Source organism: Papilio machaon, chromosome Z, assembly GCF_912999745.1.
Source record: "Papilio machaon chromosome Z, ilPapMach1.1, whole genome shotgun sequence".
In the NCBI taxonomy this organism is placed as follows: Eukaryota; Metazoa; Arthropoda; class Insecta; order Lepidoptera; family Papilionidae; genus Papilio; species Papilio machaon.
This window is the reverse complement of record NC_060016.1, coordinates 6636451-6651495: the sequence shown is the minus strand read 5'-3', so window position 1 is coordinate 6651495 and position 15045 is coordinate 6636451. Positions and strand designations below refer to the sequence as shown.

The 15045-nt window shown below is 34.7% G+C and overlaps 1 protein-coding gene across 5 annotated transcripts in view; it reads right to left on the bottom strand.

Moving 5' to 3' along the window:
• Positions 1 to 15045, bottom strand: part of LOC106717231 (disco-interacting protein 2) — a 58343-nt gene that overhangs the window by 41680 nt on the left and 1618 nt on the right. For 2 of the 5 annotated variants that reach the window (XM_014510978.2, XM_014510980.2), the window contains exons 2-3: positions 6992 to 7069; positions 4674 to 4787 (exon numbers count right to left, since the gene is read on the bottom strand). In XM_014510978.2, coding sequence (XP_014366464.1) covers positions 4674 to 4787; positions 6992 to 7069 — 192 coding nt within the window. The remainder of the gene's footprint in view (positions 1 to 4673; positions 4788 to 6991; positions 7070 to 15045) is intronic. The other 3 variants (XM_014510981.2, XM_014510982.2, XM_014510979.2) reach the window with 2 other exon arrangements.

Below are 15045 nucleotides of genomic sequence, written 5' to 3'. Positions count from 1 at the left end.
CTTGTCGGAGAAACCTCAATACACGTTAAATTGGCTTGTTCGCGCGCATCGTCCGAATCACAATGCCTATGATGTTTACTGTTTCTACCCCATAAATTCGAAAAATTCGAATTCAGTGTACCCAAACCGTTGAACTGCATTCTATTACAACGTGCGTTAGAATTTAGATTATTTCACAGTCGAAACCTGAAATTTTGCTACGAAGAAGATTAATTGTCGCTCTAAGTTATTGCCTCCTTGCCTCTAGATTTAGTACCAGAATTTTCAACTTCAAATATTAAACGATGTATCTAAAGAGGCAAAGGGATAAGAATTATAAACGTATATTGTTTCAATTGACAGCATACGCAACTCGATTTATACTACGATGAATCATGCTTGATATCAATACTTAGAAACTCTGATACATTACAAGCATTCTATGATCTAGACAGTTAAGTAACTAAGATTTACTATATGACCAACCTGAAGTAACAAATACAAAGTTACCTTTATCGGTAAAGAAGTAATCAGAGTACGCGAGTTATCACAATTTTGATTACTGAAAGGAGAAGAAATAAGAACAGCTGATCAAATATTCTGGTCTAGGTTCACGCCGACGAGTCTTGTTTCTCATGTATACGCATTCATTATGCTACATCATTAAACACCATATCTCTTAGCGTTAGAAGAAGCATCAATCATGTTAAAGATCTAACTCGAGGCGAAATTACTGTTACACAGACGCTCCAAGATAAGAAGTAGCTCCTGATTTTTTATTAAATGCTTTCATTATTTTTTTTTAGGTCTTCACGCCAGTTGTTATAAATTATAACATTGTTTGTAATCTGGCCACATTAGAAATTGTTTGTAATTAAAAGATAAATAACATTTCTCAATCTAATATATAAAATTCTCGTGTCACAGTTTTCGTTCCCGTACTCCTCCGAAACGGCTTGACCGATTCTCATGAAATTTGGTGAGCATATTGAGTAGGTCTGAGAATCGGCCAACATCTATTTTTCATACCCCCTCCCCCATTTTTTTAACTGCGCGCGGACGGAGTCGCGGGCGACAGCTAGTAAAATATAATATTCTATAAATAAAATTTTCAAGATAAATAAATAAGCTATTCACATACAAACTTTAGTAGACGGAGAGACGTTTTTTAAAAATGAAGAGACAAACGAAGATGAAATTAGCGACTTTGCTGTACCAACGTAGCGCTGTATATTGTCTTGCCCTACAACCTATGCAATATTTGCTACCAAATTATACGAATATCAGATAAAATGCAAATTACATTTAATTTACTGCTCGCTCTATATTATAAGATTTATGTTTATTTGACGAACCACAGATAAATTGGTCAATTCCACAATTAGCTGATAACTAAAATAACGCTTTGACGTTGTAAAGTTGCTGTATAATATTAACCGGTCGAGTTTTAAATATGCCGTTTAAAAGCAAACCGATGTACTTGCAGTTGTATTGTACCCGCATATAACTACGACCCGTGACCGGCAATGCGCACCGGTATTTTTGAACCTCTCAGTTCGACTAATTGTAGTCGATGATAGCAATGTCTAGTTCTAAAAATGTATTTTACGACTATAAAATCCCGTTCATGTTTCACTATTAACCATAATTAGGTAAATCATCGTATCAGTTTTTTTGTATCGATATGGATTTAGAATCCTAATAAAATAAACATCTCAAATACTCGGGTAGAACGTCAATCATAAATGTTCCTAAGCCCCCAATCGGACAGATGCTTTATTAACGCGCGCTAAAAAGCGTTTTTATAGAACAAATGCATTTCCATGTTCATAGAGTAGCGATTTTAAAATGCGACCTTTTTCTATCGCGCTGTGTTGCATTTAAAGCACTGGACGAACAGAATAAGAGTGGTTTAAAAGAGTTCGTCGCTTGTTGTAACTTAAATATGTCAGGTTATTGTTTGCTACATGTATGTTGAATAGGCGTTAAAGCATTTGCGTGCTGGTGCATTTTACTGTTAATAGAGTTTAGTTACAATAGCCGTCCGCACAGTAGAGATGAGGCCACTCATATGTCATTACTGTTTGCCTTTATCATTGTCAACGTTCAATTATTTTCTAGGTAAAATAATAAAAGCATCGTCTATGGAATAATAGCATAAAAGTCGATTAATATACTATTGAAATTTAATTTTCCAATAACGTCATAGAACCAATAATGTATAGGTGATTGAATGTGGTAATTATTCCGTAACTGAGTAACTTATTCAATATCTTAAGTCGTAAATATGTAATGCATTTGAGTGCAGTTAATGCATTGAGTCACGAGAACAACGGCATTGAACCACCCTTCATATCTCTCTTAATATTTGATCGCTTTAACTACGGATTAAAAAATGAACTTTAGATTGGACGTTTGTTGTTGGTAAGCAACTTAAGTATAGGATTGTTAAGAGGTCGATGATATTTCTCTTCTACAATCTTTAACAACACTCTTATTCATTTCTTAAAGATATTTTTATACCAAGTGATGCGGCTCTTAAATCCTATCAACTATCACAAATATCGTTTTGGATGTTAAGAATCCGAGTAAACCATGTAAGAAATTAATCCGATTAGAATACGAACTCACTACACGTAACTCGCTACAAACCAATTTGTTGTGTTGTTAATCTGTTGAGCAGTCAAGGCAATATTAAACCTATACATACAATTGATCGTGTAACCATTTATTTCACGATACATAATGCGGAACATAGTCAAATTATTCGAAACAATCCTGCTTATCATACTAACATTATAAATGTGAAAGTTTGGATGGATGGATGTTTGTTATTATGTATCTCCAAAACGTCTTAACGGATCTCTGCAAGATTTGGGACAGATGTAGAACATAGTGTGGAAGAACGCATAAGCTACTTTTATTATTTTTTTAATTCCTCGCGGACGTAGTCGCGGGCAAAAGCTGGTGTATATTATAATCCAAGTCTTTGCAAGCACGTTTTAAAGATGCACGTGTTTGTAATTAATTGAGGTTTGTTAATTAATTGAGGATGCGTTCAATCACGTCTCTTTAAACTTTTCCCTTTAAAATAATCCTACTAACAAATCATATGTACGCCAGATATAATTAAATTTTATCAACAGAATTGAAAGCTACCGTCGTAAGTCCATCTAACTTAAAGATCAAGTTTGAACAACTGATATCGGTGACGGAACTTTATCTTGCAAAGTTATTCGCATGAGTTTGTCTCAGCGAGCTCGATTTAATTGTATAATGTAAACAATTTTATATAGACACATCTGTTAAATATTTAATTTGTTTACAAACTAGAAAACATTTACAAAGAAAAATACAACCATAAAGCTAAAAGAATTTTCAGTCATTCAAGTGTGAAATTTCCCGTCCGTTCTTTATAAAGTTTTATTGCCTCGTCCTTTGAAAGGTTTTCCGTGCTGTGGTGTGAACGCTCTAACGCCGTCAATTTAAACTTACTATTTACTTCTGATAAATATTTTATTCTGATGCAAATACATGTGTAAAATGTTTGATATTATACTTATGGAAGGTGGTTTAAAGGTTAAACTCAAAAAAGAATAAACAAAAACTATCAAATTATAAGTTCGAAACAACAAGGTTTAATGTGCCGTATAAAATTACCATAAAAGGAATTATTCTCTAGCACACATCGGTACCGTTACAGCTGCAAAACATTACATTGCTATACCTAGCTCAATAGAAAAATTACACTTGCATCAAATTTTCGGTAGATGCATAAATAGTCTGTATTGCTATCGAAATAAAGCCGAAATAAACAATACGACTCTCAGTGAGTACGGCAGGGAGCTGAATAATGTGATGGACTTATTCAGAGCAACAAAAGCATATTGCTGGAGATCGATCAACTATCGAAAGTAATGTGGTGAATAAATTTTTAAAATTTAAATGATTTCCATACACTTTACTTGCTCTGAAATGATATATTGTAATTCCGTACGATAGTTTATTAATTCTTACGGACTATGGGAATTTATTTGATTCTATATGATGTTAGAATTAGCAACTCTACAAATTGAACATACATATACGATGGCAAAATTGCGTAGTTATGGCGTAACGATTCCGTTTCATCGCACACAAGCTAAACCGTATTGAAAGAACGAAGCGAATCGATACATACAGTGGTTCCGAATTCTCTGTACAACTGACGTTTTCTTTTTATAGATGGTGTAATCTGGCAACAGACTGGGAGCGCCACCGCAACGGCCGCGGCGTCTTGCGCATCAAGTTAAATATTTTTAAATACATCTAGACACGCAACGTGGATTGCACGAGCGGTTATTAAAATGCTGATGATTTACGTTATTGTTTATGCTTCGTAAATGCAATACAATGTAAGACGAAAAGCCATGATCTCATCTTTATGATTCGATAAACTGTATCTAGATGAAAGAAAATATACACAGTTTTTTATTTTGGTGACGTGCTTTGAAGACGCTAGAGGGTGTTTCTGTCTTAAACAAATGTAGTAAATTTTTGCTTGCACTGTGATTTGCAATGGGTGTCGGGTTAGGTTAGTATTAAAATAATCTTTAGTGTGAAGACAAGTGGAGAATTTATGTATAAAATGTAGTCAATAGTAGTATATTTGTGTGTATAGTGGCAACTACCAATCGCTAAGCCGTTTAAGATACCTGAGTGGTATCGCTTCTCATTGTGAGTGACGCGGCGATGAGTGCGTCGGTTTCTGGTGAGCTGTCGACTGCCGCCGCCGTCGCCACGCGGTCCGCGCACTGCCTGAATGCCTGCTGCACAACATACCGCCATATATGCCCACCAGTATCGACAAGACCCAAAACTTCTATATCACTAAATAAATATAAAGGCTGAACCAAACTTTTATCATATACACATGGGTCAAATGTCTGCCAATAAAGCAAATTTATAAAAAGAAAAATTTCAATCAATACCAATTCTTTCAAAAGAATATTAATAAATATATATATAAGTAAATGTAAGTGTAAAAGTTGTGTGGAGATTCGAGTTTAACGTTTAAACCCTACTTTTGCTTGTGGTTACGCAGTGCGTAGTTATCAGACTGGTTCATTGACCTTTGGCGATGATAAGGGCCGAGGTGAGAACGCTATCAGTGGCGCAATGCAGGCCCAAAAACGTTCGACCTGAAACTACGCCCTAGAGGTAAACGAATTCGTGGCAAACACTTTTTGAATCTGTATTATTGATTTTATTTTACTATTTTCATTACATACATTCATATAATTGACATATTAAAAAACTTACTTAAATTGTGTAACGGTTTTGTTTTAGAAATCTTTGTCATAAAACGATAGATCTTATAGATATCAAGAGTATTTAAGAGTTCCTCTTTATGCAATGTGATAAAACCATTACAATATTTTTAAATGTTTGATTCTTAATATATATATTGTGTAGACGTGCTGTTTGTTGATATAAAACATGACATGCGTATTGTTCCGAAACAATGGATAAGGCTAAATTAATATTGCGGATAAGGTGATAAAAGACAGCGGAGAATTAAGTCTATTTTTATAACTAATTGTACCAAAAAAAAAAAAGATATTGAATAAGACGATTTAGACATTATGAATAAGATACCCTAAGAAATAAAAAAATGCATTGAATTTTGCTAAACTGTAAACTAAACACGTGTATAGCAATCCGCTCCGCTTATATAGAAAAAGCCAGGGGCAATGAAAACCGCTCGATACTAACCGATGCACATCACTTACGACTGCGTCCGTTCGGCCACTTCTGTTACCGCGAAGTGATTTAACTGCCGATAAAATTATCAAGTCACTACTACTGAAATTTGCGTCGCTTTGTATTCTTTGATTCATTCCTATTTTATTGATTATTGAATCTACTTCTCATGTCAGATGATACTCGGTTACTAAAACAGTAAGAAATAACGCTTGCAAATTAAAGAACATTTGAAGCTTCCTTTGCATGAATTTAGCATGGTTCTGTTATGATTTCTATAATGAATGACAAGCGGCGCGCAATGGGTCATGCATTTGATACGAAGCATGATTGAAACAAAATGCCATACTTTTTTCGCGCGCATTGTCTTAACTTTTTTATTATTTTACTTTATGAAACCTCATCACGTTTCACCTCAGGCCAAGTATTTTATTACAGGAATAACTTAAGTACAGCTGCACCGTAAGCAAAAAAGCTGTTTCGCTCTGATAGTGCCATGTAACTAGTGAAACATTACGTGCCAATGCGACAGTATCGTACCATGATGATAAAGTGTGGTTGACGTGCGTGTGGATCACCAACTAACTAAACCAAGATACACAATTATGTAGTAACTAGAAATCATAAAATAAAACATATAAATATGAATAGACCTTAAATAAAATCACAGTCGACGGGCGCTGGGCACAGTCATTCTAAATTGTTTAGATTAAATCGCATTTTTTTACGCGTTCAAATGAAGGCCGACCTCATTATTTTAATAACCCTCGTCAGCGGACCTGAAACGTTAACTGAGATTGTATTTTTTAAAACTAACTTTTTTAAGTTGCATCTTAATATTGATAACATAATAATGTTATCGCTACGAGACGAACTAATAAATCATTTAATAAAGTACGTAAATTATTGAGCTAACGTTCCAAATTCGTCTATTCGAGGTCCAGATTCAAGATGGCCCCTCCGCTTGACCCTTGTTGTGGGACGGAGTCGAATGGTGCCACAGCTCATGATAATTTCGCGACTGCCCAGCGTCCATCGACGGCGATCAATTGACACTTGACCCCGTCGACGCTTCCATTGCGTCCTTGGACTCACAAGTACTGGGAGGATCACACAAATTGTTATTTGACGTTATTAAATAAGTTGGAATAATTACAACGGGATTGAAAAGCCAGTACTCGCGTTTCATAAAGTTCGTATTAAGTAATAATTAGTTGAAGCAACGTAAAGTTTAGTAGCAATTGTACGACTCATGAGCATAAGGACTTACCTTGGGGCTGTTGTTGAGCGATGTATGGGGTAAGAAGACGAGAGCGCTTCTTTTCATAGCCTTTCTGTGTTATGTCACCTGGGAAGTAAGGAGACCATTGGTAAATACATTTTGCATCGTAATAATAGCATAACCATATCTAAGTATGTATATATATATATATATATATATATATATATATATATACATACATATGATTGAATGTCAAACGCTCACCTTGTAAAATAACAGATTTAGATTTACAGATTAACAAATTTGCTCACTTAGTATTTTGGTTAATGAACATAGCTGGAATTCAATATTAAAGGAACTGAATTTCAATAAAAAGCTGTGTTTCATAAGAAACTTGAATTGCGACTTTCATTTTAATACTTCTTTCGAGTGTTGTGAAGCAAGCTAATTCTGCCAACGTCAACGGTTATTATGAAGCGGCCTTTGAGTTGCAGTAGTCGCAACATAAGCAAATAGTAGTTTGTAATGTACTTTCTCATTTAAATATTGCAACGGACTAAATGAGAAATTACGTAAAAGACATAAAGAGACATTTTAGTGAAAATACACAAAAGTGAGATTAACATGCACGATGATATTCATCTGCTTACAAATGAAATAATAATATTTAGTAGATCTTATATGCTAATTTAAATTGTACTACGTAGTATAAATATGAAGTCCATTATATTTAAGAAAGCAATTGCCGAATTACACTCTCTTATACCATATTTATATTAATTACCACCTCTCCTCGCTTCCCCGCAACTGACCACAAGACCGGTCTCTATCTCTGCCCGACCTCGTCAAATGTGTAATCCAAATGATGAGTCACAAACTGTAACGTACACACTAGTGCACCGAAAAGAATTAGACTATAATTTACATAACAATTCATACAAAACAAACATAGAACGTGTTATACTAAAAATATAACAAGTCATAATTAATTCACACTACGAGTATTCGCGTCGACTCCGTAATGACCTTGTAAATAACTATGTATTATAACGCTTCGAGAGAAACATGTTGAATAAAAACGAACAGCAAAAAATATTTACTTAATTCTTCGAACAAGTTCACTAGAAATAAAACCGCAAAGACCTTTAAGGATCAGGGATAAGGTTAGAATGTCGCGATAATAATTTCAGCAAAATAATAATATTTTACGGAAAACGAACGACATAGTTAAACGTATGATAGATAAACATATCAAAATTAATTTTATGCAAGATTAGTTACATAAACAAAATACACACATCAAAAAAGTCTAAGCAACACATACTATTTCAAGTTATTAATCAATTATTTTATCATTTTTTACCAAGTAGGTAATACTTATGTAAACTTTTTTGATGTATAGGACATACTGGCTGGTTGTGAAAAAAAATCGAGTATCATTTGTTTTTTTTTTCACAAATTTAAAAGCGAATGCATTTGTTCGAATTTTACAGCGTTTTCTTTGCTTATTAAAATTTAGTATTCGGTATCAATTTTAAGATTCAAACAATAATTAAAAAAAGTTTTGAACAAATTTGAATTTTGAGACATTTTTTACGTTATGGAGCGACGTCATTTGAACGCAGATGAAATGCAGAGAGCTGTAGAGATGTTGCAAGCGGGAAGAACTCAATCTCAGGTATCTCGGTATTTTGGTTCAACAGAAGCGTTATTTGCCGTCTTCATCAGCATTAAACTAACACGGGAGATCCTGCTGAGCAGCACCCAGGTCGAGGAAGGTGTACAACAACACGGAAAGATTGATACATACAACTGACTGAAAGACGCCAGCCGATGTTAACCGCCCGAGAGACAGGTTTGAGGCTACAAAATTCAAGTACTGTTGTTGTTAGCTGCCAAACTGTGTGAAATCGATTGCATGAGTATGGCCTACGAGCACGACGGCCAGTTAGGTGCCCACCGATACGTCACGGGAATCGCGCTCGTCGAAATGAATGGTTTAGTCAACACATTATATGGACCCGGAAATAATGGGATAAAATTTTATTTTGCGATGAGTCTCGATTTGGGTTCTAGCCTGATACTAGAAGGGTAAGAGTGTACCGTTGTCCTGGAAATACTGAAAGACTGAGGTGGCTTCAGGAAGTGCATCCATACAACGACTTAACAGTTATGGTATGGGCGGGTATTATGAAGAACATACGAACAGAGCTCGTTTTTGTAAATGGTAACATGAACGCTGTAAATTACGTTGAGGATGTTCTAAGACTTTATGTCCATCCATTCGCACAAGCGCTTGGCTTCGATTTCACCTTGATGCATGACAATGCGCGTTCGCATACAGCTTTGCACACACGGGAGTACTTGGCAAGGGAAAACTTTCTGGTATTGCCTTGGCCTGCACAATCGCCAGACCTCAACCCCATCGAGCATGCACGGGGCATGCTCCAGAGACGTGTGTTAAATGACTTGGATGGAGTGACAACAACCCAACAACTGATGGACTTACTAAAATTTCATTGGGAGCAATTACCGTAGGATCACATTAACAGTCTCATCGATTCTATGAATAATCGGTGCCAGCAAGTTCTCCATAACAGAGGAGACCACACTTTGTATTAATTTATGCAATTTTTGTACAACCATTTAATTTTACTTTAAGTTTAGTTGATTAGGCACCTTACTTTGTACTACGTACAAACATTCCTTACTCGTTATTATTGGTTATTAAGATTATTAAAAAGTAAATAAAAAAATAATTGTTGTTTAATATTAAAAAAGCATAAATAAATAATAAAAGTACGAAAATACTAAGGATTTAATGCGAAAACACATTGTAAAATTGAAATTTATATGTGTTGCTTAGACTTTTTTGATGTGTATACATCGATGATAAACAACGAGTTGCATAAACTCGTAGATATCACTCGCAAATGTCGTGAGGTGCTCTCAATCAGACCGATTGTTATGAACGCACATGGCTTAACAAAACTGTTATGTCCAAAAGCCCTGATAGGTAAATAATGATGACGATATGTAAAGGACGGACAATAACTTAAAAACAACTGTTAATGTAAAATACATGTTTTGTTAAGAAGTCAATTTTTTGTTGAATACTTTCTTATATTACGAGGGCTCAAACATGTCACACCATGACATTTCTTACTAAATTGGCAGGTGCATGACAGTGAAACGGTCCCTACAAGCGGACAATCAACGCATGTAATGCAATAAAGAGTCGTAGCAGTCCAAATAGGTACGGCATTGTTCGAGGACGTTTGACCTGAATTTTAAAACTGACTACCGATTTCATAGCTCTATTAAATGCAGCCGCTAGCTGACCGCCCAGAGCGATAGCTTTATTTTAATGAGTTCGGTGACTTTCGCAATACGCACGATCTTGAATCATTCGTAATAAGCTTTTACATCTTCCCTTCAATAATTTGTGGCAGTATATTTCATTAAACTCCGTAATTATGCTCTTTTTCCACATTATTATAACACTGAGCCATTGCCACGAACGACATTTAAATCGTATTTATGTACAAACTTACAATAATATAAACATTTTACAATGCAGACATAGGACATTTTACATATCTCAGTGGTGACTTAAGTAATACAAAAAGTATTGTATATAGATAAAGGATAGAGATAAGATTACATTTATTACACAGAAAGTGGTGACACTTATTTTCATATTATTTTTTTGTAACGTTAAAACTACAATTTAGGTTTCGTAGAATAACTAGATGTAGAAAACATATGAAATGAATATCACCAGCAAATATTTTGGAACTGATAGTTTTGTCCAGCAGATGTAACTTGATGAAAGGGTTTCAAATTATATTACTAATCTTACTCTTACTAATAATATAAATGCGAATGTTTAGATGGCTGGATGGAATGATGTATGTTGAAATTTGACACGGTTGTAGAACAGTCAGGAGGAACATATAGACTACTTATAAAGATTTTTTTTTATGCCGCGCGGACAGAGTCGCGGTATGATAGCTAGTTATTTAAATAAAAAAATTACAATTCATCGCCGAAATTTCATTGGCGTGACAAATTGTTATTATTTACTTTAAAATATAACAAAAAGGTTGAGTAAATAATATATTATATTCAACGCTTAGCTCAGAACCACGTCAACTAACAGATAAGATAATAATTTCTATTAGTGAAAAAACGCTCCCAGTAAACAATACTTTAGATAAATAAAGTAGTCACCAAAGTTATGTTTTAAATGAATGTTTCAATTGAAAGTGATTTAAGAAGGAAATATAGAATTATATGGATAACATGGAAGATTGTTCATCTCTTGTCGCAAAACTTGGATCGATTAATGCAAGTCGATGAACATAAAGAAAATTCTGTTTAGTTTTGGACATTCTATCTCAAATTTTATTAATAAAAAATAATAAATGAATATACGTAAAAGAGGCTTTTATTATGTAAAAAATCAATAACTCAGTAATGATTGTCAGGGTCAGTATTATTACTGAGGTGATTATTGTTCAGCCAAATAAGACCAGGTAAGATAGCACTGACTCGATGAGACAGTCACCTATTCATTAATTATGCTAGGAACAGTAACAGCCGTAAGCATTTGTAGGCATACATATGTCACTTGTGAATCACGGCAGTATGGAATTGTGTTTAAAACTAAGTATCAAGTTAACATATATATTCAAGTTTGTCGGTTAGATATTCCTAAAAAAAAAAAATTAAAAAAATTGAAGTGGTTTTCGCTTTAAATGACGGAATATTACATTATATGACATTATTATGATTATTTAGCCTTATCACTGACATTGCAACAACTGCCGAATTCTGCTCGTTTACAAATCATAATGCAGATTATTTAATCCATTCCACTTTAAGAACTGTGATATATTGGAAAACGTTTACAATAAACATTCTAAATTATAAATTTATATTTTATAAGCAAATTTTCTTTCAAATTAATTAAGGTTTAAAGTTATGTAATCAAGACTTGGGTTTATTTCTAGCCGAAACTAACATGTCAGTGTGTATACATGTACAAAAAAGCCGGCTAACTGAGTGTCGAACTCGCGCACTGTTCGACACGAGTTTTCCGTATAAATCTGTAATTTATTCTGTATCTTTTATTGCGTTGGCTCACAAGTTTGATTTTGTCACAGCTCCAAGTAACAATAGACCTGAGTATTTGATATATTCCAGATTGATACCTTCACTCGTTCCTGAAAAAAGGGTCTTGACAGACAGACTGATGAACATCAAAGTGATCGTAAAAGAGTTCCGTTTTTTTCCATTCGAGGTACAGAACCCTAAAAAGTTGATTAAGAAAAAAACTCAATAACACAAGTTGTTTAAGGGATGATCCTTTATAGGAAGACCATAAAAGCCTAATGGTAAAAAATTGTCGCAAATACTAAGTTGAGACATGAACGCCAGCGAAACTGAGAAGTAATGACGGTGTCATGCACTACAATCGCGCGGCATAAACACATTATAGTATACTGCACAGGTAGAAAAAACCGCTTAAAAGTTCCACGCTCTAGGTTCAAAGGGATTATAGCAGAGCTCTTTTCTCTCGGCATCTGCAAATTGAATCTCGCTATCGCATGGCATCCGAGTAATGAAACTTTCGGATATGCTTCACAGGCTTCAAAAGACAAAATGGAGATTTTTTATTCCTATATTTCAGGTGTATGAAAAGTTAATAATTGTACTCGGTTCGTAATTGAGACTTGCATGCCTAGTTAAAGGTATCAAGAACTGGGCGGAGTTTAACTACAGCGGTAAGTAATTCGAGCTACGCTAATCCTGTTGGCTGTTTAACTTCACTTTACAGGGTGCTGGTTTAACTTGCGAAATTGAAAATTCGAAATAGTTTCAAGGCAAGGTTGAGCGATTTGTATAATTATTGATAAAAATAGTGCTAAAACGTTAGTTGAAAAACTGGAATGACAATATTGATTCTGCTTTGCTACGCGACTAAATTATACGGTTAGTTAAAATTTGCAGATTCGGTGTATATCGTTCTCATTTTAATTCTCAAAATGTAAATGCATTTAGTAGGATCGATGAACATTGATTTCAGATTGGCCTTCGGATAGAATCTTTATATGATGAAAAGACTATTTGAAAAATGAAAAACTGTTTTCACTAGCACAATAGGGGCAGCGACCTCCTGAATATTCGCAGAGCTTCTCTTCATGCGGTTGTTCTACGTACTCCGCGGATATGGATACGGTCAATATTCCCGTGAAGCACGTCTTCACTACTGCGACAAAGCGCTCTCCACAAACATCAGGGGGAAGGCGAAGACCGCACTTGGTTGACAACAGACCAGAAGAACTTTAGGGTTTGAAACCGAAAACACGGACATTTGTCGTTTTTGTTATATTAATATTTTTATTGTACTAAAACATTCGTTAGTCTTAATCTGAATAAAAGTAATAATACAAATTATACAGTTACAAGTAAAAAGAAAGTTACATTTTAAAGTTGTTTATCATGACACGTTATGATGATATATTTGGAATAAACAAAAAATTAGTAACTTTGAAATAAGCACATGCAGTATATTAAAGGGCTTAATTAATATTTTTAGAGGTGCAATTGAGGCCATTGATTCTACAGCGACGGGCTTATTCAGACTGTGCCACGGCGACGAACGGGTTTGTGTTGATGCGTCATGCTTTCCCAATAAAATGGCTTAAGTGCGTTGGTAAACTGACGCGACTTGTAAATCTATCTACCTGATATAAGAAGTTGTGCATTGCATTATACATGAGTCATATTAAAATGCTAGCAAAATAAAATATCAAATTGAACTTTAAAGTTTTACATTTTCTCGCCATTTAGCGGAAAATGAATGAAATATTGAATAGAATACGCAAGAGTAAAAGACCACGATATTTTTCTCACTTTCATAGTTTTTTTTCTTACTCGAGTTTCTCGCCTTTGGATGTCGTCTGTTGGGACCGGACAATTACTCTCGTTTATTTCTCGCTTATCCTGTTCTCGACTATCCAAGTTCGACTGTATATAATATTGGCAACATGGATAAGAAGATCTCATCTGAACTTAGTTCCAGGTCACATTTTTTTCTTTATATCAAAAAGTGGCCATTAAGCAAACGGCCACCTGGATTCGCCGAAATAACGAGGCGACCGTTGTTCATAGACATCCGCAAATACAGATGCGTTGCCTACTTTTAATCAATGGACAAGGGGACGCACTGAAAGAGGATATGTCCCCTCATTCGCCAAATCCACTTCCCCTTCCCATCCTTTCCTAATAATAAAAGGGTGGGAAGGGAAAGAGGACTAAAATTAGGCCTCCGGAATCACACTTGTCAGACGAAACGCGGAATTGCTGCTTCCACTTCACGCCTGTCTTGACAGACAGGTGAAATAGAAGTGTGGTCGTGGTATTTCACCGGACTACCCGGCACATTCGCGCACCCAACAAATATTGTTGCGGGATCTACCACTGTTAAGCATTGGTTTATTTTTATGTGAGAGTTATTAAGTTTGCCTAAATTAACTTAAAAAAGTTATAATAAAGAACATTCCGACGGCATTTACAAAAATATTCAATTTTAAAATGTATAAAAATATTTTCTATTTCCTTTTCTATCTATCTACATATAAAAGTGTAAACAGACTCAACTATCAACGCACATCCAAAAGTACTGGGTCTATAGTCTTGAAATTTTGCTTAGAGATTGCTGTTACTATGTAGACAACCGCAGAGAAAAGAATTTAAAAAATTAATTCCCTAAAACTCTAAAGTGCGGGTCCAAAGTAGTTGTGGAGCAACTTTATTCCTTTGGCAGAATTACTTGAAAATTGAGATAAACACTTTTTAGTACAAATAATTAACTACGTCTTTCAGTCTTTTTTATGTTAACACTTTAATGTTCAAAAATGGGAAGTTAAATTTGGTGACTAAACATATTTTTCACAGCGTAGATACGGCTTAGAGACTTGAAAATTTGCGTAGGAATTCCTGTTACTACGTTTGGTGAGCATTATAAAAGTAGTAATATATTTAATAGTAAAGTAATAAGTAATTAAATGTTAAATATTATAATACTGTCAGTA